General features: G+C 56.8%; 1 protein-coding gene across 1 annotated transcript in view; it reads right to left on the reverse strand.

Annotated features, from left to right (window-relative positions):
- LOC140399457 (structural maintenance of chromosomes protein 1A-like) overlaps positions 1-26881 on the reverse strand; it is a 79678-nt gene that overhangs the window by 21403 nt on the left and 31394 nt on the right. The window contains 1 exon segment of the mRNA XM_072489033.1: positions 8843-8937. Within this exon segment, the coding sequence (XP_072345134.1) occupies positions 8843-8937 (95 nt within the window).

A 26881-nucleotide genomic window follows, 5' to 3' on the forward strand; every position in this document is an offset into this window, starting at 1 on the left:
CAGAATCTGATTTGTTTCAATAAGATCGCCTCGCCTTCTTCTAAACTCCGATGGGTGCAGGGTCCCAACCCTTTCCTCATCAGGCAAACCCCCCCCTTCACACCGGGAATCAGCCCAGTGAAACCTCTCCACTTCTCCAAACGGCCTGACGAGAGTGAATCCCCTCTCCTTCCGCAAGGTCAAAACAAATTAACCCAAATTCTGCTCCAAAACGCAAACCAGCAGCTCGAACGTGCGTCAGCCCTTTTTATGCCGCGTGTGTCAGTGTTGGTTTCTCGTTTCCCAAACAAAAAGAAACACAGCCCGAACACCATGCAGGGTGCAAGCTCCAACTGTACACTTCACCTTCCGTTACAGCAAATCGACTCCATTTCATTTCTGCTTTTAAACCATCGACAGGGCACTTAGCGCAGCCCCGCTGGAAACCTCACACTTTATTGACAGGTAAACGGCTCGAAGGCCATGAGAAATAGGAGGAGGCTGCTTGAGCCAGCTCATAGAATAATAGAACATTAGTGTAGGAGGAGGCCATTCAGCCCATTGAGACTGCACTGACCCTCTGAAAGAGCACCCTACCTCGGTCCAATCCACCCGCCCTCTCCCCGTCACCCCACCGAACCTTTGGACACTAAGGGGGCAATATTAGCACGGCCAATTCACCTAACCCGCACATCTTTAGACTGTGGGCCGGAAGCGAACTCGTGTCCATGGCGATGTGAGGCAGCGATGCTAATCATAGTGCCGCTGTGCTCTGCCATTCGACAAGTACGTGGCCAAGTGATAGTGGCCTCAGTTCCGTTTTCCTTCCCCTCCACATAACCTCCACTAGGGTGAATGCTGAGAGGATGCTGCCCCCACCTCCGCCAGGCAGCAGTGGGGACTGCGGCTCGTTGAATATATTCAGGGCTGGGTTAGACAGATTTTGGAGGGGGGGGGGGGGGGGGGGGGGGGGCAAAGGCGGTGCGGCGCTGGACTTAGGTGATAATTACAGAGATCCAGGGTGGTGCTCGGGGGGGGGGGGGGGGGGCCAAATCCCAGCACGGTGGACGTTTGAATTCAATAAAAGTCTGGAATTTAAAGTCTAATAGCAGAGCAATGACGATCGATTATCGTTTAAAGAAAAACCCAGCTTGTTCGATAATGGGGGAAAGGGACTTCTGCCATCCTTACCTGGGTCTGACCTACATGTGACTCCAGACACCCTCCCCTCCGCACACGGCAATGCAGTCGGCCTCTCCAAACACACCGGGGCACTCAGTCCGAGGGGTAATTAGGGACGGGCAATAAATGCTGGCCCAGCCTGCGCCACCCACAACCCACTAACGGATGGAACGAGGCAGGTTTTTGATCGACGGGGCGAGTGGAGGGTTATTTTTATCCCACCTCGTTCCCAATTCTTTACAGCACTCCGGGTCTCTTTGCCGTTTCTCAGGCCGTGTGAGGAGGTTTGACGCGCGGAGCTCACGTCATTGACTGAAAACGAAATCGCGGCAGCTGCACAGGAGGAGGTTGGATTGGCAGGCAAAGAAGGGGGGACTAAAAGGAATGGAAGGCTGTTGGGGACAGGGAGGATACTTGCGGGTGGTTGCAGGATGATTCTGGAGGTGAGTACAGGCACCGACTGGTGTGTGTGTGTGTGTGTGTGTGTGTGTGTGTGTGTGGGGGCGGGGGGGGTGGTACAAAAGGCCTGTCGTCCATCCTGCCGTTCGTGTCGGGGCAAACCGAAACAAGGTACTTGGCTCAGCCCATGTACCCCCGAGGGTAGGCTGGAAACTTCACGCTTTATAGCCGCACTACGGGGTCAGTACTGCAATGTCGGAGGGTCAGTGCTGAGGTGAGGGAGCGCTGCACTGTCGGAGGGTCAGTGCTGAGGGACTGCCGCACTGTCGGAGGGTCAGTGCTGAGGGAGCGCCGCACTGTCAGAGGGTCAGTGCTGAGGGAGCGCCGCACTGTCAGAGGGTCAGTGCTGAGGGACTGCCGCACTGTCGGAGGGTCAGTGCTGAGGGAGTGCCGCACTATCAGAGGGTCAGTGCTGAGGGAGCGCCGCACTGTCGGGGGGGTCAGTGCTGAGGGAGCGCCGCACTGTCAGAGGGTCAGTGCTGAGGGAGCGCCGCACTGTCAGAGGGTCAGTGCTGAGGGAGCGCCGCACTGTCGGAGGGTCAGTGCTGAGGGAGTGCCGCACTGTCGGAGGGTCAGTGCTGAGGGAGCACCGCACTGTCGGAGGGTCAATGCCGTGGGAGCGCCGCACTGTCGGAGGGCCAGTGGTGAGGGAGTGCCGCACTGTTGGAGGGTCAGTGCCGAGAGAGCGCCGCACTGTCGGAGGGTCAGTGCCGAGGGAGTGCCGCACTGTGGGAGGGTCAGTGCTGTGGGAGCGCCACAACTCGGAGGGTCAATGCCAAGGGAGCGCTGCACCATTGGAGGGTCAGTGCCGAGGGAGCGCCGCACTGTGGGAGGGTCAGTGCTGAGGGAGATCCGCACATTCGGAGGGTCAGTGCTGAGGGAGCGCTGCACTGTCGGAGGGTCAGTACTGATGGAGTGCCGCACTGTCGGAGGGTCAGTGCTGAGGGAGATCCGCACATTCGGAGGGTCAGTGCTGAGGGAGCGCTGCACTGTCGGAGGGTCAGTACTGATGGAGTGCCGCACTGTCGGATGGTCAGTGCTGAGGTTGTACAAACATCGATGATATCACAGAGTCTGTTACGCGTTGGGAGGGGGAGGGGTGGGGTGGACTAGGGTAAGTCCATGACTAAACTGTATTGCGACACTGATGCACCACTTCCTTGAAAGCAAGCCAGCAGGCATTGGGTCCAGCCTCAGCTTCCTGTCAGCCGCTTGGAGTACAAGTATTGGTCTCGCCGCACTGTGAAATGATTCTTTTAAATTAAAAAAAAAACACTTCCGCCTCTCAAGCGCGTGACGCACAAGGATTCGCGAAATAAATAAATAAAATGAGTTCCGGTGACATAGAAACATAGAAAATATGAGCAAGAGGAGGCCATTCGGCCCTTTGAATCTCCTCCACCATTCATTATGATTGTGGCTGATGATCCATCTCAATAGCCTGATCCTGCGTGTCCGGTTGCTAAATTTACTGACGACGCAGAGAGGGGCAGTATAGTGAGCTGTGAAGAGGACGCAAAGGGATGTGAATGGGTTAAGTGAGCAAACAAAGATTTGGCCGAAGGGGGAGTGTGGGAAAAAGATGAAGTTGCCCACTTGGGCAGACAGAATAGATGAGCAGCAGATGACTGAAGTTGAGAGGGGTGGGCAGCACGGTGGCGCGGTGGGTTAGCACTGCTGTCTCACGGCGCCCAGGTCCCAAGTGAAATGCTGTAACCCACGCGATGCCCGACTATCTGTTGGACAAGTCAAGCGGTCAACCCACTCACACTTGGACCATAGAAGGTTTGGGGGGGGGGGGGGGGGGGGGGGGGGGAGGGGGGGGAATGTGGGACTTGCTCCCACGGGGAGTGGGGAGAATGTGGAACTCACTCCCACGGGGAGAATGTGGAACTCGCTCCCACGGGGAGAATGTGGAACTCGCTCCCACGGGGAGTGGGGAGAATGTGGGACTCGCTCCCACGGGGAGTGGGGAGAATGTGGGACTCGCTCCCACGGGGAGTGGGGAGAATGTGGGACTCGCTCCCACGGGGAGTGGGGTGAATGTGGGACTCGCTCCCATGGGGAGTGGGGAGAAGGTGGGACTCGCTCCCACGGGGAGTGGGGAGAATGTGGGACTCGCTCCCACGGGGAGTGGGGAGAATGTGGGACTCGCTCCCTCGGGGAGTGGGGAGAATGTGGGACTCGCTCCCACGGGGAGTGGGGAGAATGTGGGACTCGCTCCCACGGGGAGTGGGGAGAATGTGAAACTCGCTCCCACGGGGTTGGGGAGAATGTGGAACTCGCTCCCACAGGGAGTGGGGAGAATGTGGGACTCGCTCCCTCGGGGAGTGGGGAGAATGTGGGACTCGCTCCCTCGGGGAGTGGGGAGAATGTGGAACTCGCTCCCACGGGGAGAATGTGGGACTCGCTCCATCGGGGAGTGGGGAGAATGTGGGACTCGCTCCCACGGGGAGTGGGGAGAATGTGGGACTCGCTCCCACGGGGAGTGGGGAGAATGTGGGACTCGCTCCCACGCGGAGTGGGGAGAATGTGGGACTCGCTCCCTCGGGGAGTGGGGAGAATGTGGGACTCGCTCCCACGGGGAGTGGGGAGAATGTGGGACTCGCTCCCACGGGGAGTGGGGAGAATGTGAAACTCGCTCCCACGGGGTTGGGGAGAATGTGGAACTCGCTCCCACGGGGAGTGGGGAGAACGTGAATCGTGTTGATGTGTTTAAGGGGGTGGGAAACAGGATAAAACACGAGGGAGAAATTAATATAAGAATATGGGGTGCGGGGAGGTTGTGGAGATGAAGTAGCGGCAGAGTAGTCAGCAACCCTGATCCAGAGCTGAGAGGAAGAATGGCTGGTTTCTGGGGATGTGAAGTTTGCTCATTAAAATGTCTGAAAGAGAGCAGCATGGCGCAGTGGTTAGCACTGCTGCCTCACGTCACCGAGGTCCCAAGATCGATCCCAGCTCTGGGTCACTGTCCGTGTGGAGTTTGCACATTCTCCCAGTGTCTGCGTGGGTTTCGCCCCCACTACCCAAAGATGTGCAGGTTAGGTGGATTGGCCACACGAAATTGCCCCTTAATTGGAAAAAATGAAATGGGTATTCGAAACCTACATTAAAAAAATGTTTTCAAAATGTCCGACAGACCCACTGGATTTAACCTATTGTCACATCACTTCCTTCGCTTACAACATTACTGCCTGAACTGATGAGACTGACAGTAAACCACAAGAATAGATTTCAGGTTTCTCCCAGCATTACATATGAAAATATATTAGTGGACAGGTTTGTTACTGTATAACACTGGGGTACAGTACTGGTGGGGACGGGTCTGTCACTGTATAACACTGGCGTACAGTACTGGTGGGGACGGGTCTGTCACTGAATAACACTGGGGTACAGTACTGGTGGGGACGGGTCTATCACTGTATAACACTGGAGTACAGTACTGATGTGGACAGGTCTGTCACAGTATAACACTGGGGTACAGTACTGGTGGGGACGGGTCTGTCACTGTATAACACTGGGGTACAGTACTGGTGGGGACGGGTCTGTCACTTTATAACACTGGGGTACAGTACTGGTGGGGACGGGTCTGTCACTGTATAACACTGGGGTACAGTACGGTGGGGACTAGTAGGTCACTGCACAACACTGGGGTACAGTACTGGTGGGGCCGGGTCTGTCACTGTATAACACTGGGGTACAGTACTGGTGGGGCCGGGTCTGTCACTGTATAACACTGGGGTACAGTACTGGTGGGGACGGGTCTGTCACTGTATAACACTGGGGTACAGTACGGTGGGGACTAGTAGGTCACTGCACAACACTGGGGTACAGTACTGGTGGGGCCGGGTCTGTCACTGTATAACACTGGGGTACAGTACTGGTGGGGACAGGTCTGTCACTGTATAACACTGGGGTACAGTACTGGTGGGGCTGGGTCTGTCACTGTATAACACTGGGGTACAGTACTGGTGGGGACGGATCTGTTACTGTATCATGCTGGGTTACAGTACTGGTGGGGCCAGGTCTGTCATTGCATAACACTGGGGTACAGTACTGGTGGGGACGGGTCTGTCACAGTATAACATTGGGGTACAGTACTGGTGAAGATGGGTCTATTACTGTATAACACTTGGGTACAGTACTGGTGGGCATGGGTCTGTCACTGTATAACACTGGGGTACAGTACTGGTGGGGATGGGTCTGTCACTGTATAACATTGGGGTACAGTACTGGTGAGGATGGGTCTATTACTGTATAACACTGGGGTACAGTACTGGTGGGGCCGGGTCTGTCACTGTATAACACTGGGGTACAGTACTGGTGGGGACAGTTCTATGACTGTATAACACTGGGGTACAGTACTGGTGGGGACGGGTCTATCACTTATAACACTGGGGTATAGTACTGGTGGGGACAGGTTTCATAGAATTTACAGTGCAGAAGGAGGCCATTCGGCCCATCGAGTCTGCACCGGCTCTTGGAAAGAGCACCCTACCCAAGGTCAACACCTCCACCCTATCCCCATAACCCAGTAACCCTACCCAACACTAAGGGCAATTTTGGACACTAAGGGCAATTTATCATGGCCAATCCACTTAACCTGCACATCTTTGGACTGAGAGAGGAAACCGGAGGACCCAGAGGAAACCCACACAGACACGGGGAGAACGTGCAGACTCCGCACAGACAGTGAACCAAGCCGGAATCGAACCTGGGACCCTTGAACTGTGAAGCAATTGTGCTAACCACAATGCTACCGTACTGGTACAGTACTGGTGGGGCCGGGTCTGTCACTGCATAACACTGGGGTACAGTACTGGTGGGGCCTGGTCTGTCACTGCATAACACTGGGGTACAGTACTGGTGGGGCCTGGTCTGTCACTGCATAACACTGGGGTACAGTACTGGTGGGGACGAGTCTGTCACTGTATAACACTGGGGTACAGTACTGGTGGGGACGAGTCTGTCACTGTATAACACTGGGGTACAGTACTGGTGGGGACGGGTCTGTCACTGTATAACACTGGGGTACAGTACTGGTGGGGCCGGGTCTGTCACTGTATAACACTGGGGTACAGTACTGGTGGGGACGGGTCTGTCACTGTATAACACTGGGGTACAGTACTGGTGGGGACGGGTCTGTCACTGTATAACACTGGGGTACAGTACTGGTGGGGACGGGTCTGTCACTGTATAGCACTGGGGTACAGTACTGGTGGGGACGGTCTGTCGCTGTATAACACTGGGGTACAGTACTGGTGGGGACGGTCTGTCACTGTATAACACTGGGGTACAGTACTGGTGGGGACGAGTCTGTCACTGTATAACACTGGGGTACAGTACTGGTGGGGACTGGTCTGTCACTGTATAACACTGGGGTACAGTACTGGTGGGGCCGGGTCTGTCACTGTATAACACTGGGGTACAGTACTGGTGGGGACTGGTCTGTCACTGTATAACACTGGGGTACAGTACTGGTGGGGACGAGTCTGTCACTGTATAACACTGGGGTACAGTACTGGTGGGGCCGGGTCTGTCACTGTATAACACTGGGGTACAGTACTGGTGGGGACGGGTCTGTCACTGTATAACACTGGGGTACAGTACTGGTGGGGACGGGTCTGTCACTGTATAGCACTGGGGTACAGTACTGGTGGGGACGGTCTGTCGCTGTATAACACTGGGGTACAGTACTGGTGGGGATGGGTCTGTCAATGTATAACACAGGGGTACAGTACTGGTGGGGACGGGTCTGTTACTGTATCACGCTGGGTTACAGTACTGGTGGGGATGGGTCTGTCCCTGTATAACACTGGGGTACAGTACTGGTGGGGATGTATCTGTAACTGTATAACACTGGGGTACAGTACTGGTGGGCATGGGTCTGTCACTGTATAACACTGGGGTACAGTACTGGTGGGGATGGGTCTGTCAATGTATAACACAGGGGTACAGTACTGGTGGGGACGGGTCTGTTACTGTATCACGCTGGGTTACAGTACTGGTGGGGATGGGTCTGTCCCTGTATAACACTGGGGTACAGTACTGGTGGGGATGTATCTGTAACTGTATAACACTGGGGTACAGTACTGGTGGGCATGGGTCTGTCACTGTATAACACTGGGGTACAGTACTGGTGGGGATGGGTCTGTCAATGTATAACACAGGGGTACAGTACTGGTGGGGACGGGTCTGTTACTGTATCACGCTGGGTTACAGTACTGGTGGGGATGGGTCTGTCCCTGTATAACACTGGGGTACAGTACTGGTGGGGATGTATCTGTAACTGTATAACACTGGGGTACAGTACTGGTGGGCATGGGTCTGTCACTGTATAACACTGGGGTACAGTACTGGTGGAGTGGGTCTGTCACTGTATAACATTGGGGTACAGTACTGGTGAGGATGGGTCCATTACTGTATAACACTGGGGTACAGTACTGGTGGGGATGGGTCTGTCACTGTATAATACTGGGGCACAGTACTGGTGGGGTTGGGTCTGTTACTGTATAACGCTGGGTTATAGTACTGGTGGGGACAGGTCTGTCAGTGCATGACACTGGGGTACAGTACTCGTGGGGACGGGTCTGTCACTGTCGAACACTGAGGTACAGTATTGGTGGGGACGGGTCAGTCACTGTCGAACACTGGGGTACAGTACTGGTGGGGACGGGTCTGTCACTGTATAACACTGGGGTACAGTACTGGTGGGGACGGGTCTGTCACTGTATAACACTGGGGTACAGTACTGGTGGGGACAGGTCTGTCACTGTATAACACTGGGGTACAGTACTGATGGGGATGGGTCTGTCACTGTATAACACTGGGGTACAGTACTGGTGGGGATGGGTCTGTCACTGTGTAACACTGGGGTACAGTACTGGTGGGGACGGGTCTGTCACTGTATAACACTGGGGTACAGTACTGGTGGGGACGGGTCTGTCACTTTATAACACTGGGGTACAGTACTGGTGGGGACGGGTCTGTCACTGTATAACACTGGGGTACAGTACTGATGGGGATGGGTCTGTCACTGTTTAACACTGGGGTACAGTACTGGTGGGGATGGGTCTGTCACTGTGTAACACTGGGGTACAGTACTGGTGGGGACGGGTCTGTCACTTTATAACACTGGGGTACAGTACTGGTGGGGACGTGTCTGTTGCTGTATAACACTTGGCCTCCTTGTGCGTAGGAATCGCCCTGTGACTCTTGATACCGTATTGGAGCTCCCCAGGTATCCGGTAACACCTTCTGCCTGAATCAGGGTGAACAACATGTCTTTCCACAGGTCCGTAATGTTCAACAGAGTAACTAAAGGCGGTTTTGAGGTTCCAAATTACATACCTAAATTACGATATCCCCTTGGTGTTTCTAAGAATGACAGGCAATCTCGCTGAAAGATATAAAATTCTGAAGGGTTTTGGCAGGGACAATACTGAGAGTCTGGGACAAGGGGGGGGTGTGTGGAGCAGAGGTTGACAGGGTCGATACTGAGAGTCTGGGACAAGGGGGGGGGGGGTGCGGAGCAGAGGGGAGGAGGTCTCAAGTGGAAGGCAGCCACTTTGGACAGTGATGAGGAGAAATTTCTTTGCTCGGAGGGTTCAGAATCTTTGGAATCCTCGACCCCCAGAGGAAGATCAGACGTAGAGTAAATTTTAGGGGTAGGGATCGCGATGGATTTCCAGACCCTGAAAGGAATCAAGGGATAAGGGGCGGGGAAAGTAGAGTTCTGGATTCCCCAGGCCAGCAGAGACGATGTCCCTCGGCGTCCACCCTTCAGGACTGTGAGCGTCGTAAAGAGATCGCCTCTCAGTTCTTCGAAACTCCGGAGAATATCGGCCCGATTTACTCAGCCTCTCATCGCAGGACATAACCGCTCACCTTCCCTCCCCCGGACCCCCTCATCTAAGGTGACCCCAATCTAGTGAACCTTCGCTGGACTGGCCCCCAACGTGAGTATCCTGTCTTAATCCTGTGAGTGGGTACATGCGTGACAGATGCAGGATAATGGGGGTAAATGTGAGGTTAATTGCTTTGGTAACAAAAATAGAAAGGCAGATTATTATTTGAATGGCTGAATATGAAAGAGGTGGATACTCAGCGAGGCCTTGGTGTCCTCGTGCATCAGTCTCTGAAAGTAAGCGTGCGGGTACAGCAGGCAGTAAATACGGCAAATGGTATGTTGGCCTTCATAGCGAGAGGATTTGAGTAAAGGAATAGGGATGTTTTACTACAATTGTACAGGGCCTTGGTGAGGCCTCACCTGGAGTATTGTGGGCAGTTTTGGTCTCCTTATCTGAGGAAGGATGTTCTTGCTATGGAGGGAGTGCAGCAAAAGTTTACAAGGCTGATCCTGGGATGGCGGGACTGTCATATGAGGAGAAACTAAATCAGTTAGGATTATTTTCATTGGAGTTTAGAAGACTGAGGGGGGATCTCGTCGAAACTTATAAAATTTTAACAGGATTAGACAGAGTAGAGTCAGAAAGAATGTTCCCGGTGGTGGGGGAGTCCAGAACTAGGGGACATAGTTTGAGGATAAAGGGGTAAACCTTTTAGGACTGAGGTGAGGAGAAATGTCTTCACCCAGAGAGCGGTGAATCTGTGGAATTCACTCCCACAGAAAGTAGTTGAGGCCAAAACATTGTGTGATTTCAAGAAGGAATTAGATACAGCTCTTGGGGCTGAAGGGGTCAAGGGATATGGGGGTAAGGCAGGATCAGGGTATTGAACTCTATGATCAGCCATGATCTTAATGAATGATCTTAATCTTCCCGTATCAGCCTCCCCGAACAGGCGCCGGAATGTGGCGACTAGGGGCTTTTCACAGTTACTTCATTTGAAGCCTACTTGTGACAATAAGCAATTTTCATTTCGAATGGCGGAGAAGGCTCGAAGGGCCGAATGGCCTCCTCCTGCTTTTATTTTCTTTGTATGTTTCTGTGTAAAACGTGGAGATCAAAACTGCCCGCCGTTATTCCAGGCGTAGCCTCACCAAAGTGAAATACAATGCCGCCGTCTCCCCTCCAGCTCTTGTTTCTAACGCGGTAAGTTAGTGATAAGTCTCCCTCGGGAGCTCCCAGGTGGTGAAGAATGCTACAGGTGCCAGATGTCAGCCGGCAGCTCCTGCGGAGGCAGTGACCGTGCAAAAACAACACCCAGATGGCAGTCGCGGAACCGAGCCGAAAGCAGAACTAAAGGAGCGCTCGACTGAGCGGAGCTGCAAACCGCCAGCTCGGTGTGTGACCCAGTGTGCCAACCCCCCCCCCCCCCACCACGATGCTTTCTCATTCCCCTCCATCCCACCCCCTCTCATTGGGATATCCCAAAGAGACAATTAAAGCACTTGAAATGTGCCTGACCAGGTTGAGATTGGTCTCGCTGGAGTTCAGAAGAATGAAGGGGGATCTCATGGAGACGTATAAAATTCTAACAGGACGGGACAGGGTCGATGCAGGGAAGATGTTCCCAACAATGGGTGTGTCCAGTACCAGGGGTCACAGTCTGAGGATTCAGGGTAAACCATTTCGGACAGAGATAAGGAGACACTTCCTCACACAAAGAGCGGTGAGCCTGTGGAATTCATTACCACAGGAAGTAGTTGATGCTAAAACATTTAATACATTCAAGAGGCGGCTAGATGTAGCACTCGGGGAGAATGGGATCAAAGGCTATGGGGAGAAAGCAGGATTGGGCTATTGAGTTGGATGATCAGCCATGATCGTGATGAATGGCGGAGAAGGCTCGAAGGGCCAAAAGGCCTCCTCCTGCTCCTATCTTCTATGTATCTATGTAAGGAGGGAAGGCAGGCGAGGCGGCTCATCCCTGCACAGCAAGATCCCACGCCCCTAACACACGAAGTGAGTGACAGGAGGCAGGCTGGTTTTGGCCGAGGGATGGCAAAGGCCCCTTTTCAACTGGCAGGTCCAATCGAGGCGTTCCAAAGGGGGAAATCGGGATCATTATCTGATCAGAAGGAATTGGCAGGTCACTGGGAGAAGGGCGGGGGGGGGGGAATGGGACTCGGGGAATTGCTCATTCGGGGAGCTGGCGCAGTCACGACGGGTCAAACAGCATCCTCCTGTGCAGGAACCGTTGTGTGATTGTGCAGCAGAGAACAAGGAAATCAATTCAATTCCTTAAACTGTGTGCTAACCATTTCTGCAGAAGTCTGGTCCTGTCTGAGAAGGGGGCGGGGGAGGCATTCTACATCTTCCAAACTGGGCGCACAGCAGCAGATGGGACAGGCCTGGGGCCCAGCAGCCAGGGCACAGCCAGTGCAGGCGTCCGCTGATTACGCCAATCTTCCCCACCCTCCTGCTCGACAGTGCCTGAGGCCTGCCGGGAAAGGCAAAGAGGGCACCGAAAAGTTGGAATGGAAGAAGCTGATGGCAATTGGATGACTAATAACATCCAGCCGGGGGAATTTAAGTTCAATTAATAAAATGTGGAATTATAAATCTGGTCTCAGTCACGGTGAGCGTGAAACTATCATCGATTATCATTTTTAAAAACCCATCTGGTTCACTAATGTCCCCATTGGAGATGGAAATCTGCCGTCCTTACCCCAGTCTGGCCAACATGTGTCTTTCTAGAATCCCTGCATTCGGCTCATTGAGTCTGCACCGACCCTCTGAAAGAGCACCACACCCAGGCCCACACTCCCGCTCTATCCCCACAACCCCACCTAACGTTCACATCTTTGGACACTGAAGGGCAATTTATCATGGCCAATCCGCCTAACCATCACATCTTTGGACTGGGGGATGAAACCGGAGCACCCGGACGAAACCCATGCAGGCACGGGGAGAACTATCAAACTCCACACAGTCATCCAAGGCTGGAATTGAACCTGGGTCACTGGCGGTGTGATGCAGCGGTGCTAGCCACTGTGCTCCACCCCTACTCCAGACCCACAAATTGCAATGTGGTTGACTCGAAACAGCCCCCTCTGAAATGGCCTGAGCTCTCTCTACGCCCCCTTCTTTTTCCCTCTCTCTGTCCCCTTCTGTCTGTCTCTCCATTTCTCATTGCCCTCTTCTTTCTCTCACTCTCTGTCCCCTTCTTTCTCTTGTCCCCTTCTTTCTCTCTCTCTGTCCCCTTCGGTCTCTCTCTCTCGCTCTCATTTCCCCCTTCTTCCTCTCTCGCTCTCTCTGTCCCCTTCTGTCGCTCTCTCTCTGTCCCCTTCGGTCTCTCTCTCTCTCTGTAATCGTCTGTCTCTCTCTCTCTGTCCCCTTCTGTCTCTATCTCTCTCTCTCTCTCTTTCTCGCTCGCTCTCATTTCCCCCCTTCTTCCTGTCTCTCACTCTCTGTCCCATTCTTTCTCTGTCCCTTTCTTTCTTTCTCTCACTATCTGACCCCCATCCATCTCTCTCTCTGACCCCTCGTCTATCTCTCTCTCTGACCCCTCGTCTAGCTCTCTGTCCCCGTCTCTTTCTCACTCTCTCTGTCCCCGTCTTGCTCTCTCTCCCTCTGACCCCCCGTCAATCTCTCTCTCTGTCCCCGTCTCGCTCTCTCTCTGTCTGTCCCCGTCTCTTACTCACTCTCTCTGTCCCCGTCTCGCTCTCTCCCCCTCTGACCCCGTCAATCTCTCTCTGTCCCCGTCTCGCTCTCTCTCTGTCTGTCCCCGTCTCGCCCTCTCTCTCTCTGTCCCCGTCTCGGTCTCTCTCTCTCTCTCTCTCTCTCTCTGTCCCCGTCTCACGCTCTCTCTGTCCCCATCTCTCGCTCTCTCTCTCTGCCCCCGTCGAGCCCTCTCTCTCTCTGCCCCCGTCGAGCCCTCTCCCTCTCTGTCCCCGTCTCGCTCTCTCTCTGTCCCCGTCTCGCTCTCTCTCTGTCCCCGTCTCGCTCTCTCTCTGTCCCCGTCTCACGCTCTCTCTGTCCCCATCTCTCGCTCTCTCTCTCTGCCCCCGTCGAGCCCTCTCTCTCTCTGCCCCCGTCGAGCCCTCTCTCTCTCTGCCCCCGTCGAGCCCTCTCTCTCTCTGCCTCCGTCGAGCCCTCTCTCTCTCTGCCCCCGTCGAGCCCTCTCCCTCTGTCCCCGTCTCGCTCTCTCTCTGTCCCCGTCTCGCTCTCTCTCTGTCCCCGTCTCGCTCTCTCTCTGTCCCCGTCTCGCTCTCTCTCTGTCCCCGTCTCGCTCTCTCTCTGTCCCCGTCTCGCTCTCTCTCTGTCCCCGTCTCGCTCTCTCTCTGTCCCCGTCTCGCTCTCTCTCTGTCCCCGTCTCGCTCTCTCTCTGTCCCCGTCTCGCTCTCTCTCTGTCCCCGTCTCGCTCTCTCTCTCTGTCCCCGTCTCGCTCTCTCTCTCTGTCCCCGTCTCGCTCTCTCTCTGTCCCCGTCTCGCTCTCTCTCTCTCCCCGTCTCGCTCTCTCTCTGTCCCCGTCTCGCTCTCTCTCTGTCCCCGTCTCGCTCTCTCTCTGTCCCCGTCTCGCTCTCTCTCTGTCCCCGTCTCGCTCTCTCTGTCCCCGTCTCGCTCTCTCTCTGTCCCCGTCTCGCTCTCTCTGTCCCCGTCTCGCTCTCTCTCTGTCCCCGTCTCGCTCTCTCTCTGTCCCCGTCTCGCTCTCTCTCTGTCCCCGTCTCGCTCTCTCTCTGCCCCGTCTCGCTCTCTCTCTGTCCCCGTCTCGCTCTCTCTCTGTCCCCGTCTCGCTCTCTCTCTGTCCCCGTCTCGCTCTCTCTCTGTCCCCGTCTCGCTCTCTCCCTGTCCCCGTCTCGCTCTCTCTCTGTCCCCGTCTCGCTCTCTCTCTGTCCCCGTCTCGCTCTCTCTCTGTCCCCGTCTCGCTCTCTCTCTGTCCCCGTCTCGCTCTCTCTCTGTCCCCGTCTCGCTCTCTCTCTGTCCCCGTCTCGCTCTCTCTCTGTCCCCGTCTCGCTCTCTCTCTGTCCCCGCCTGGCTCTCTCTCTGTCCCCGTCTCGCTCTCTCTCTGTGCCCGTCTCGCTCTCTCTCTGTCCCCGTCTCGCTCTCTCTCTGTCCCCGTCTCGCTCTCTCTCTGTCCCCGTCTCGCTCTCTCTCTGTCCCCGTCTCGCTCTCTCTCTGTCCCCGTCTCTCGCTCTCTCTCTCTGTCCTCGTTTCGCTTTCTTTCTGTCCCCGTCTTGCTCTCTCTCTCTCAGTCCCCGTCTCGCTCTCTCTCTCTCTCTCTCTCTGTCACCGTCTCGCTCTCTTTCTCTGTCCCCGTCTCACTCTGTCCCCGTCTCGCCCTCTCTCTCTGTCCCCGTCTTGCTCTCTCTCTGTCCCCGTCTCCCTCTCTCTCTGTCCCCGTCTCACTCACTCTCTCTCTCTCTCTCTCTGTCCCCGTCTCTCTCTCTCTCTGTCCCCGTCTCTCTCTCTCTGTCACTGTCTCTCTCTCTCTCTGTCCCCGTCTCTCTCTCTCTCTGTCCCCATCTCTCTCTCTCTCTGTTCCCGTCTTTCTCTCTCTCTGTTCCCGTCTCTCTCTCTCTCTCTCTCTCTCTGTCCCTGTCTCCCTCTCCCTCTCCGTCTCCCTCTCTCACTCTCTCTCTCTCCATCCCCGTCTCTCTCTCGCTCTCTGTCCCCGTCTCTCTCTCTCTCTCTGTCCCCGTCTCTCTCTCTCTCTCTGTCCCCGTCACACTCTCTCTCTCTGTCCCCGTCTCTCTCTCTCTCTGTCCCCGTCTCTCTCTCACTCTCTGTCCCCGTCTCTCTCTCTCTCTCTCTGTCCCCGTCTCTCTCTCTCTGTCCTCGTCTCTCTCTCTCTGTCCCCGTCTCTCTCACTCTCTCTGTCCCCGTCTTGCTCTCTCTCTGTCCCCGTCTCTCTCTCTCTGTCCCCGTCTCTCTCTCTCTGTCCCCGTCTCTCTCTCTCTCTCTGTCCCCGTCTCTTTCTCTCTCTTTCTGTCCCCGTCTCTCTCTCTCTGTCCCCGTCTCTTTCTCTCTCTGTCCCCGTCTCTCTCTCTCTCTCTCTCTCTGTCCCCGTCTCTCTCTCTCTCTGTCCCCGTCTCTCTCTCTCTCTGTCCCCGCCTTGCTCTCTCTCTGTCCCCGTCTCTCTGTCCCCGTCTCGCTCTCTCTCTGTCCCAGTCTCTCTCTTTCTGTCCCCGTCTCTCTCTCTCTCTCTGTCCCCGTCTCGCTCTCTCCCTCTGTCCCTGTCTCGCTCTCTCTCTGTCCCCGTCTCCCTCTCTCTCTGTCCCCGTCTCCCTCTCTCTGTTCTAGTCTCCCTCTCTCTGTTCCCGTCTCCCTCTCTCTGTTCCCGTCACTCTCTCTCTCTATCCCCGTCTCTCTCTCTCTCTGTCCCCGTCTCTCTCTCTCTGTCCCCGTCTCTCTCTCTCTCTCTGTCCCCGGCTCGCTCTCTCTCTCTGTCCCCGTCTCGCTCTCTCTCTCTGTCCCCGTCTCGCTCTCCCTCTCTGTCCCCGTCTCGCTCTCTCTCTCTGTCCCTGTCTTGCTCTCTCTCTGTCCCCGTCTCTCTCTCTCTCTCGGTCCCCGTCTCTCTCTCTCTCTGTCCCCGTCTCACTCTCTCTCTGTCCCCGTCTCACTCTCTCTCTGTCCCCGTCTCACTCACTCTCTGTCCCCGTCTCGCTCTCTCTCTCTGTCCCCATCTCGCTCTCTCTCTCTCTGTCCCCGTCTCGCTCTCCCTCTCTGTCCCCGTCTTGCTCTCTTTCTCTGTCCCTGTCTTGCTCTCTCTCTCTGTCCCCGTCTCTCTCTCTCTCTCTGTCCCCGTCTCGCTCTCTCTCTGTCCCCGTCTCGCTCTCTCTCTGTCCCCGTCTCGCTCTCTCTCTCTCTCTGTCCCCGTCTCGCTCTCTCTCTCTCTCTGTCCCCGTCTCGCCCTCTCTCTGTCCCCGTCTCGCCCTCTCTCTGTCCCCGTCTCGCCCTCTCTCTGTCCCCGTCTCACTCTCTCTCTGTCCCCGTCTCTCTCTGTCCCCGTCTTTCTCTCTCTCTGTCCCCATCTCTCTCTCTCTCTCTCTCTCTGTCCCCGTCTCTCTCTCCGTCTCCCTCTGCACTCTCTCTCTCCATCCCCGTCTCTCTCTCGCTCTCTGTCCCCGTCTCTCTCTCTCTCTCTCTCTGTCCCCGTCACACACTCTCTCTCTCTCTCTCTCTCTGTCCCAGTCTCTCTATCTCTGTCCCCGTCTCTCTCTCTCTGTCCCCGTCTCTCTCTCTCTGTCCCCGTCTCTCTCTCTCTGTCCCCGTCACTCTCTCTCTGTCCCCGTCACTCTCTCTCTCTCTGTCCCCGTCTCTCTCTCTCTCTCTGTCCCCGTCTCTCTCTCTCTCTCTCTGTCCCCGTCTCTCTCTCTCTCTCTCTGTCCCCGTCTCTCTCTCTGTCCCCGTCTCTCTCTCTCTCTCTGTCCCCGTCGTGCTCTCTCTCTGATCCTGTCTCTCTCTCTCTCTGTCCCCGTCTCTCTCTCTCTTTCTGTCCCCGTCTCTCTCTCTCTGTCCCCGTCTCTTTCTCTCTCTCTGTCCCCGTCTCTCTCTCGTTTTCTGTCCCCATCTCTCTCGGTCCCCGTCTCTCTCTCTCTGTCCCCGTCTCTCTCTCTCTCTCTGTTCCCGTCTCTCTCTCTCTCTCTCTCTGTCCCCGTCTCCCTCTCTCTCTCTCTGTCCCCGTCTTGCTCTCTCTCTGTCCCCGTCTCTCTCTGTCCCCGTCTCTCTCTCTCTCTCTGTCCCCGTCTCTCCCTCTCTCTCTGTCCCCGTCTCTCTCTCTCTCCCTGTCCCCGTCTCTCTCTCTCTCCCTGTCCCCGTCTCTCTCTCTCTCTGTCCCCGTCTCTCTCTCTCTCTCTGTCCCCGTCTCTCTCTGTCCCCGTCTCTCTCTCTCTGTCCCCGTCTCTCTCTCTCTCTCTGTCCCCGTCTCTCTCTCTCTCTGTCCCCGTCTCTCTCTCTCTGTCCCCGTCTCTCTCTCTCTCTTTCTGTCCCCGTCTCTCTCTCTCTCTTTCTGTCCCCGTCTCTCTCTCTCTCTTTCTGTCCCCGTCTCTCTCTCTCTGTCACCGTCTCCCTCGCTCTCTGTCCCCGAATCTCTCTTTCTGTTCCAGTCTCTCGCTCTCTCTCTGTCCCCGTCACTCTCTCTCTCTCGCTCTCTCTCTATCCCCGTCTCTCTCTCTCTCTCTGTCCCCGTCTCGCTCTCTCCCTCTGTCCCCGTCTCGCTCTCTCTCTCTGTCCCCGTCTCGCTCTCTCTCTCTGTCCCCGTCTCTCTCTCTCTCCCCCTCTGTCCCCGTCTCGCTCGCTCTCTGTCCCAGTCTCTCTCTCTCTCTTTCTGTCCCCGTCTCTCTCTCTCTCTCTCTGTCCCCGTCTCTCTCTCTCTCTCTCTGTCCCCGTCTCTCTCTCTCTCTCTGTCCCCGTCTCTCTCTTTCTGTCCCCGTCTCTCGCTCTCTCTCTGTCCCCGTCGCTCTCTCTCGCTCTCTCCCTCTGTCCCCGTCTCTCTCTCTCTCTCTCTGTCCCCGTCTCTCTCTTTCTGTCCCCGTCTCTCTCTTTCTGTCCCCGTCTCTCTCTTTCTGTCCCCGTCTCTCGCTATCTCTCTGTCCCCGTCTTGCTCTCTCTCTGTCCCCGTCTCTCTCTCTCTCTGTCCCCGTCTCGCTCTCTCTCTCTCTGTCCCCGTCTCGCTCTCCCTCTCTGTCCCCGTCTTGCTCTCTCTCTCTGTCCCTGTCTTGCTCTCTTTCTCTGTCCCCGTCTCTCTCTCTCTCTGTCTGTCCCCGTCTCGCTCTCTCTCTGTCCCCGTCTCGCTCTCTCTCTCTCTCTCTCTCCACGTCTCGCTCTCTCTCTCTCTGTCCCCGTCTCGCTCTCTCTCTCTGTCCCCGTCTCGCCCTCTCTCTGTCCCCGTCTCGCCCTCTCTCTGTCCCCGTCTCACTCTCTCTCGGTCCCCGTCTCTCTCTCTCTCTGTCCCCGTCTTTCTCTCTCTCTGTCCCCATCTCTCTCTCTGTCCCTGTCTCCCTCTCCGTCTCCCTCTCTCACTCTCTCTCTCCATCCCCGTCTCTCTCTCTCTCTCTCTCTGTCCCCGTCACACACTCTCTCTCTCTCTCTCTCTGTCCCAGTCTCTCTATCTCTGTCCCCGTCTCTCTCTCTCTGTCCCCGTCACTCTCTCTCTGTCCCCGTCACTCTCTCTCTGTCCCCGTCACTCTCTCTCTCTCTGTCCCCGTCTCTCTCTCTCTCCCCCTCTGTCCCCGTCTCGCTCGCTCTCTGTCCCCGTCTCTCTCTCTCTCTTTCTGTCCCCGTCTCTTTCTCTCTCTCTGTCCCCGTCTCTCTCTCGCTTTCTGTCCCCATCTCTCTCGGTCCCCGTCTCTCTCTCTCTCTCTCTGTCCCCGTCTCTCTCTCTCTCTCTGTCCCCGTCTCTCTCTCTCTCTCTCTCTGTCCCCGTCTCCCTCTCTCTCTCTCTGTCCCCGTCTCTCTCTGTCCCCGTCTCTCTCTCTCTCGGTCCCTGTCTCTCTCTCTCTCTGTCCCCGTCTCTCTCTCTCTCTGTCCCCGTCTCTCTCTCTCTCTGTCCCCGTCTCTCTCTCTCTCTCTGTCCCCGTCTCTCTCTCTCCCTCTCTGTCCCCGTCTCTCTCTCTCTCTCTGTCCCCGTCTCTCTCTCTCTCTGTCCCCGTCTCTCTCTCTCTCTGTCCCCGTCTCTCTCTCTCTCTGTCCCCGTCTCTCTCTCTCTCTTTCTGTCCCCGTCTCTCTCTCTCTCTCTTTCTGTCCCCGTCTCTCTCTCTCTCTTTCTGTCATCGTCTCTCTCTCTCTGTCACCGTCTCCCTCGCTCTCTGTCCCCGTCTCTCTCTTTCTGTTCCAGTCTCTCGCTCTCTCTCTGTCCCCGTCTCTCTCTCGCTCTCTCTCTGTCCCCGTCTCTCTCTCTCTCTCTCTGTCCCCGTCTCGCTCTCTCCCTCTGTCCCCGTCTCGCTCTCTCTCTCTGTCCCCGTCTCGCTCTCTCTCTCTGTCCCCGTCTCGCTCTCGCTCTCTGTCCACGTCTCTCTCTCTCTCCCCCTCTGTCCCCGTCTCGCTCGCTCTCTGTCCCCGTCTCGCTCGCTCTCTGTCCCCGTCTCTCTCTCTCTCTTTCTGTCCCCGTCTCTCTCTCTCTCTCTCTGTCCCCGTCTCTCTCTCTCTCTCTCTCTGTCCCCGTCTCTCTCTCTCTCTCTGTCCCCGTCTCTCTCTTTCTGTCCCCGTCTCTCGCTCTCTCTCTGTCCCCGTCTCTCTCTTTCTGTCCCCGTCTCTCTCTTTCTGTCCCCGTCTCTCGCTCTCTCTCTCTGTCCCCGTCTTGCTCTCTCTCTGTCCCCGTCTCTCTCTCTCTCTGTCCCCGTCTCTCTCTCTCTCTGTCCCCGTCTCTCTCTCTCTCTGTCCCCGTCTCTCTCTCTCTCTGTCCCCGTCTCTCTCTCTCTCTGTCCCCGTCTCTCTCTCTCTGTCCCCGTCTCTCTCTCTCTCTGTCCCCGTCTCTCTCTCTCTCCCCGTCTCTCTCTCTCTCCCCGTCTCTCTCTCTCTTTCTGTCCCCGTCTCTCTCTCTCTGTCACCGTCTCCCTCGCTATCTGTCCCCGTCTCTCTCTTTCTGTTCCAGTCTCTTGCACTCTCTCTGTCCCCGTCTCTCTCTCTCTCTCTGTCCCCGTCTCGCACTCTCCCTCTGTCCCCGTCTCGCTCTCTCTCTCTGTCCCCGTCTCTCTCTCTCTCTCTCTCTGTCCCCGTCTCGCTCTCTCTCTGTCCCCGTCTCGCTCTCTCCCTCTGTCCCCGTCTCGTTCACTCTCTGTCCCCGTCTCTCTCTCTCTCTCTTTCTGTCCCCGTCTCTCTCTCTCTCTGTCCCCGTCTCTCTCTCTCTCTCTGTCCCCGTCTCTCTCTTTCTGTCCCCGTCTCTCTCTTTCTGTCCCCATCTCTCGCTCTCTCTCTGTCCCCGTCGCTCTCTCTCTCCCTCTGTCCCCGTCTCTCTCTCTCTGTCCCCGTCTCTTTCTGTCCCAGTCTCTCTCTTTCTGTCCCCGTCTCTCGCTCTCTCTCTGTCCTCGTCTCTCGCTCTCTCTCTGTCCCCGTCTCTCTCTCTCTCTCTTTCTGTCCCCGTCTCTCTCTCTCTCTCTTTCTGTCCCCGTCTCTCTCTTTCGGTCCCCGTCTCTCTCTTTCGGTCCCCGCCTCTCTCTTTCGGTCCCCGTCTCTCTCTTTCGGTCCCCGTCTCTCTCTCTCTCTCTCTGTCCCCGTCTCTCTCTTTCTGTCCCCGTCTCTCGCTCTCTCTCTCTGCCCCCGTCGCTCTCTCTCGCTCTCTCCCTCTGTCCCCGTCTCTCTCTCTCTCTTTCTGTCCCCGTCTCTCTCTCTCTTTCTGTCCCAGTCTCTCTCTCTCTGTCCCCGTCTCTCTCTCTCTCTCTGTCCCCGTCTCTCTCTCTCTCTCTGTCCCCGTCTCTCTCTCTCTCTCTGTCCCCGTCTCTCTCTCTCTCTGTCCCCGTCTCTCTCTCTCTCTGTCCCCGTCTCTCTCTCTCTCTGTCCCGTCTCTCTCTCTCTCTCTCTCTCTGTCCCTGTCTCTCTCTTTCTCTCTCTCTCTGGCCCCGTCTCGCACTAACCTCTGTCCCCGTCTCGCTCTCTCTCTGTCCCCGTCTCTCTCTCTCTCTCTGTCCCCGTCTCTCGCTCTCTCTGTCCCCGTCTCTCGCTCTCTCTGTCCCCGTCTCTCTCTCTCGCTGTCCCCGTCTCTCTCTCGCTCTCTCTCTCTGTCCCTGTCTCTCTCTTTCTCTCTCTCTCTGGCCCCGTCTCGCACTAACCTCTGTCCCCGTCTCGCTCTCTCTCTCTGTCCCCGTCCCTCGCTCTCTCTCTTTGTCCCCGTCTCTCTCTCTCTCTCTCTCTCTCTGTCCCCGTCTCGCTCTCTCCCTCTGTCCCCGTCTCGCTCTCTCTCTGTCCCGTCTCCCTCTCTCTGTTCCCGTCTCCCTCTCTCTGTTCCCGTCTCTCTCTCTCTCTGTCCCCGTCTCTCTCTCTCTCTGTCCCCGTCTCTCTCTCTCTCTGTCCCCGTCTCTCTCTCTCTCTGTCCCCGTCTCTCTCTCTCTCTGTCCCCGTCTCTCTCTCTCTCTCTGTCCCCGCCTCTCTCTCTCTGTCCCTGGCTCTCTCTCTCTCTCTATCCCCGTCTCGCTCTCTCTCTCTGTCCCCGTCTCGCTCTCTCTCTGTCCCCGTCTCGCTCTCTCTCTGTGTCCCCGTCTCGCTCTCTCTCTGTGTCCCCGTCTCTCTCTCTCTCTGTCCCCGTCTCGCTCTCTCTCTGTCCCCGTCTCTCTCGCTCTCTGTCCCCGGCTCTCTCGCTCTCTCTCTGTCCCTGGCTCTCTCTCTCTGTTCCCGTCTCCCTCTCTCTGTTCCCGTCTCCCTCTCTCTGTTCCCGTCTCTCTCGCTCTCTGTCCCCGTCTCTCTCTCTCTCTCTCTGTCCCTGGCTCTCTCTCTCTCTCTCTGTCCCCGTCTCGCTCTCTCTGTGTCCCCGTCTCGCTCTCTCTCTCTGTCCCCGTCTCGCTCTCTCTCTCTGTGTCCGTCTCGCTCTCTCTCTCTGTCCCCGTCTCGCTCTCTCTCTCTGTGCCTGTCTTGCTCTCTCTCTCTGTCCCGGTCTCTCTGTCCCCGTCTCTCTCTCTCTCTGTCCCCGTCTCACTCTCTCTCTGTCCCCGTCTCACTCTCTCTCTGTCCCCCGTCTCACTCTCTCTCTGTCCCCGTCTCACTCTCTCTCTCTGTCCCCGTCTCACTCTCTCTCTCTGTCCCCGTCTCTTTCTCTCTCTCTGTCCCCGTCTCTCTCTCGCTTTCTGTCCCCATCTCTCTCGGTCCCCGTCTCTCTCTCTCTCTCTCTGTCCCCGTCTCTCTCTCTCTCTCTGTCCCCGTCTCTCTCTCTCTCTCTCTCTGTCCCCGTCTCCCTCTCTCTCTCTCTGTCCCCGTCTCTCTCTGTCCCCGTCTCTCTCTCTCTCGGTCCCTGTCTCTCTCTCTCTCTGTCCCCGTCTCTCTCTCTCTCTGTCCCCGTCTCTCTCTCTCTCTGTCCCCGTCTCTCTCTCTCTCTCTGTCCCCGTCTCTCTCTCTCCCTCTCTGTCCCCGTCTCTCTCTCTCTCTCTGTCCCCGTCTCTCTCTCTCTCTGTCCCCGTCTCTCTCTCTCTCTGTCCCCGTCTCTCTCTCTCTCTGTCCCCGTCTCTCTCTCTCTCTTTCTGTCCCCGTCTCTCTCTCTCTCTCTTTCTGTCCCCGTCTCTCTCTCTCTCTTTCTGTCATCGTCTCTCTCTCTCTGTCACCGTCTCCCTCGCTCTCTGTCCCCGTCTCTCTCTTTCTGTTCCAGTCTCTCGCTCTCTCTCTGTCCCCGTCTCTCTCTCGCTCTCTCTCTGTCCCCGTCTCTCTCTCTCTCTCTCTGTCCCCGTCTCGCTCTCTCCCTCTGTCCCCGTCTCGCTCTCTCTCTCTGTCCCCGTCTCGCTCTCTCTCTCTGTCCCCGTCTCGCTCTCGCTCTCTGTCCACGTCTCTCTCTCTCTCCCCCTCTGTCCCCGTCTCGCTCGCTCTCTGTCCCCGTCTCGCTCGCTCTCTGTCCCGTCTCTCTCTCTCTCTTTCTGTCCCCGTCTCTCTCTCTCTCTCTCTGTCCCCGTCTCTCTCTCTCTCTCTCTCTGTCCCCGTCTCTCTCTCTCTCTCTGTCCCCGTCTCTCTCTTTCTGTCCCCGTCTCTCGCTCTCTCTCTGTCCCCGTCTCTCTCTTTCTGTCCCCGTCTCTCTCTTTCTGTCCCCGTCTCTCGCTCTCTCTCTCTGTCCCCGTCTTGCTCTCTCTCTGTCCCCGTCTCTCTCTCTCTCTGTCCCCGTCTCTCTCTCTCTCTGTCCCCGTCTCTCTCTCTCTCTGTCCCCGTCTCTCTCTCTCTCTGTCCCCGTCTCTCTCTCTCTCTGTCCCCGTCTCTCTCTCTCTGTCCCCGTCTCTCTCTCTCTCTGTCCCCGTCTCTCTCTCTCTCCCCGTCTCTCTCTCTCTCCCCGTCTCTCTCTCTCTTTCTGTCCCCGTCTCTCTCTCTCTGTCACCGTCTCCCTCGCTATCTGTCCCCGTCTCTCTCTTTCTGTTCCAGTCTCTTGCACTCTCTCTGTCCCCGTCTCTCTCTCTCTCTCTGTCCCCGTCTCGCACTCTCCCTCTGTCCCCGTCTCGCTCTCTCTCTCTGTCCCCGTCTCTCTCTCTCTCTCTCTCTGTCCCCGTCTCGCTCTCTCTCTGTCCCCGTCTCGCTCTCTCCCTCTGTCCCCGTCTCGTTCACTCTCTGTCCCCGTCTCTCTCTCTCTCTCTTTCTGTCCCCGTCTCTCTCTCTCTCTGTCCCCGTCTCTCTCTCTCTCTCTGTCCCCGTCTCTCTCTTTCTGTCCCCGTCTCTCTCTTTCTGTCCCCATCTCTCGCTCTCTCTCTGTCCCCGTCGCTCTCTCTCTCCCTCTGTCCCCGTCTCTCTCTCTCTGTCCCCGTCTCTTTCTGTCCCAGTCTCTCTCTTTCTGTCCCCGTCTCTCGCTCTCTCTCTGTCCTCGTCTCTCGCTCTCTCTCTGTCCCCGTCTCTCTCTCTCTCTCTTTCTGTCCCCGTCTCTCTCTCTCTCTCTTTCTGTCCCCGTCTCTCTCTTTCGGTCCCCGTCTCTCTCTTTCGGTCCCCGCCTCTCTCTTTCGGTCCCCGTCTCTCTCTTTCGGTCCCCGTCTCTCTCTCTCTCTCTCTGTCCCCGTCTCTCTCTTTCTGTCCCCGTCTCTCGCTCTCTCTCTCTGCCCCCGTCGCTCTCTCTCGCTCTCTCCCTCTGTCCCCGTCTCTCTCTCTCTCTTTCTGTCCCCGTCTCTCTCTCTCTTTCTGTCCCAGTCTCTCTCTCTCTGTCCCCGTCTCTCTCTCTCTCTCTGTCCCCGTCTCTCTCTCTCTCTCTGTCCCCGTCTCTCTCTCTCTCTCTGTCCCCGTCTCTCTCTCTCTCTGTCCCCGTCTCTCTCTCTCTCTGTCCCCGTCTCTCTCTCTCTCTGTCCCGTCTCTCTCTCTCTCTCTCTCTCTGTCCCTGTCTCTCTCTTTCTCTCTCTCTCTGGCCCCGTCTCGCACTAACCTCTGTCCCCGTCTCGCTCTCTCTCTGTCCCCGTCTCTCTCTCTCTCTCTGTCCCCGTCTCTCGCTCTCTCTGTCCCCGTCTCTCGCTCTCTCTGTCCCCGTCTCTCTCTCTCGCTGTCCCCGTCTCTCTCTCGCTCTCTCTCTCTGTCCCTGTCTCTCTCTTTCTCTCTCTCTCTGGCCCCGTCTCGCACTAACCTCTGTCCCCGTCTCGCTCTCTCTCTCTGTCCCCGTCCCTCGCTCTCTCTCTTTGTCCCCGTCTCTCTCTCTCTCTCTCTCTCTCTGTCCCCGTCTCGCTCTCTCCCTCTGTCCCCGTCTCGCTCTCTCTCTGTCCCGTCTCCCTCTCTCTGTTCCCGTCTCCCTCTCTCTGTTCCCGTCTCTCTCTCTCTCTGTCCCCGTCTCTCTCTCTCTCTGTCCCCGTCTCTCTCTCTCTCTGTCCCCGTCTCTCTCTCTCTCTGTCCCCGTCTCTCTCTCTCTCTGTCCCCGTCTCTCTCTCTCTCTCTGTCCCCGTCTCTCTCTCTCTGTCCCTGGCTCTCTCTCTCTCTCTATCCCCGTCTCGCTCTCTCTCTCTGTCCCCGTCTCGCTCTCTCTCTGTCCCCGTCTCGCTCTCTCTCTGTGTCCCCGTCTCGCTCTCTCTCTGTGTCCCCGTCTCTCTCTCTCTCTGTCCCCGTCTCGCTCTCTCTCTGTCCCCGTCTCTCTCGCTCTCTGTCCCCGGCTCTCTCGCTCTCTCTCTGTCCCTGGCTCTCTCTCTCTGTTCCCGTCTCCCTCTCTCTGTTCCCGTCTCCCTCTCTCTGTTCCCGTCTCTCTCGCTCTCTGTCCCCGTCTCTCTCTCTCTCTCTCTGTCCCTGGCTCTCTCTCTCTCTCTCTGTCCCCGTCTCGCTCTCTCTGTGTCCCCGTCTCGCTCTCTCTCTCTGTCCCCGTCTCGCTCTCTCTCTCTGTGTCCGTCTCGCTCTCTCTCTCTGTCCCCGTCTCGCTCTCTCTCTCTGTGCCTGTCTTGCTCTCTCTCTCTGTCCCGGTCTCTCTGTCCCCGTCTCTCTCTCTCTCTGTCCCCGTCTCACTCTCTCTCTGTCCCCGTCTCACTCTCTCTCTGTCCCCCGTCTCACTCTCTCTCTGTCCCCGTCTCACTCTCTCTCTCTGTCCCCGTCTCACTCTCTCTCTCTGTCCCCGTCTCACTCTCTCTCTCGTTCTGTCCGAGTCTTGCTTACTCTCTGTCGCCCTCTCTCTCTCTCTGTCTGTCCCTGTCTCTCTCTCTCTATCCCCTTATCTCTCTCTCTCTCTCTCTGTCCCAGTCTCTCTCTCTCTGTTCCCGTCTTTCTCGCTCTCTCTCTCTCTGTCCCAGGCTCGCTCTCTCTCTCTGTCCCCGTCACTCTCGCTCTCTGTCCCCGTCACTCTCTCTCTCTTCTGTCCAAGTCTTGCTTACTCTCTGTCGCCGTCTCTCTCTGTCCCCGTCTCTCTCTCTCTGTCCCTGTCTCTCTCTCCCTCTCTGTCCCTGCCTCTCTCTCCCTCTCTGTCTGCCTCTCTCTCCCTCTCTGTCTGCCTCTCTCTCCCTCTCTGTCTGCCTCTTTCTCCCTCTCTGTCTGCCTCTCTCTCCCTCTCTGTCTGTCTCTCTCTCCCTCTCTGTCTGCCTCTCTCTCCCTCTCTGTCTGCCTCTCTCTCCCTCTCTGTCTGCCTCTCTCTCCCTCTCTGTCTGCCTCTCTCTCCCTCTCTGTCCGCCTCTCTCTCCCTCTCTGTCTGCCTCTCTCTCCCTCTCTGTCTGCCTCTCTCTCCCTCTCTGTCTGCCTTTCTCTCTCTCCCTCTCTGTCTGCCTCTCTCTCTCTCCCTCTCTGTCTGCCTCTCTCTCCCTCTCTGTCTGCCTCTCTCTTCCTCTCTGTCTGCCTCTCTCTTCCTCTCTGTCTGCCTCTCTCTTCCTCTCTGTCTGCCTCCCTCTCCCTCTCTGTCTGCCTCCCTCTCCCTCTCTGTCTGCCTCCCTCTCCCTCTCTGTCTGCCGCCCTCTCCCTCTCTGTCTGCCGCCCTCTCCCTCTCTGTCTGCCTCCCTCTTTCCCTCTCTGTCTGCCTCCCTCTTTCCCTCTCTGTCTGCCTCCCTCTCCCTCTCTGTCTGCCTCCCTCTTTCCCTCTGCCTCTCTCTCTCTCCCTCTGTGTCTGCCTCTCTCTCTCTCTCTCTCTGCCTGCCTCTCTCTCTCTCTGTCTGTCTGCTTCTCTCTCTCTCTCTCTCTGTGTCTGCCTCTCTCCCTCTGTCTGCCTCTCTCCCTCTGTCTGCCTCTCTCCCTCTGTCTGCCTCTCTCCCTCTGTCTGCCTCTCTCCCTCTGTCTGCCTCTCTCCCTCTGTCTGCCTCTCTCCCTCTGTCTGCCTCTCTCCCTCTGTCTGCCTCTCTCCCTCTGTCTGCCTCTCTCCCTCT

Source organism: Scyliorhinus torazame, chromosome 22 (genome assembly GCF_047496885.1).
Source record: "Scyliorhinus torazame isolate Kashiwa2021f chromosome 22, sScyTor2.1, whole genome shotgun sequence".
In the NCBI taxonomy this organism is placed as follows: Eukaryota; Metazoa; Chordata; class Chondrichthyes; order Carcharhiniformes; family Scyliorhinidae; genus Scyliorhinus; species Scyliorhinus torazame.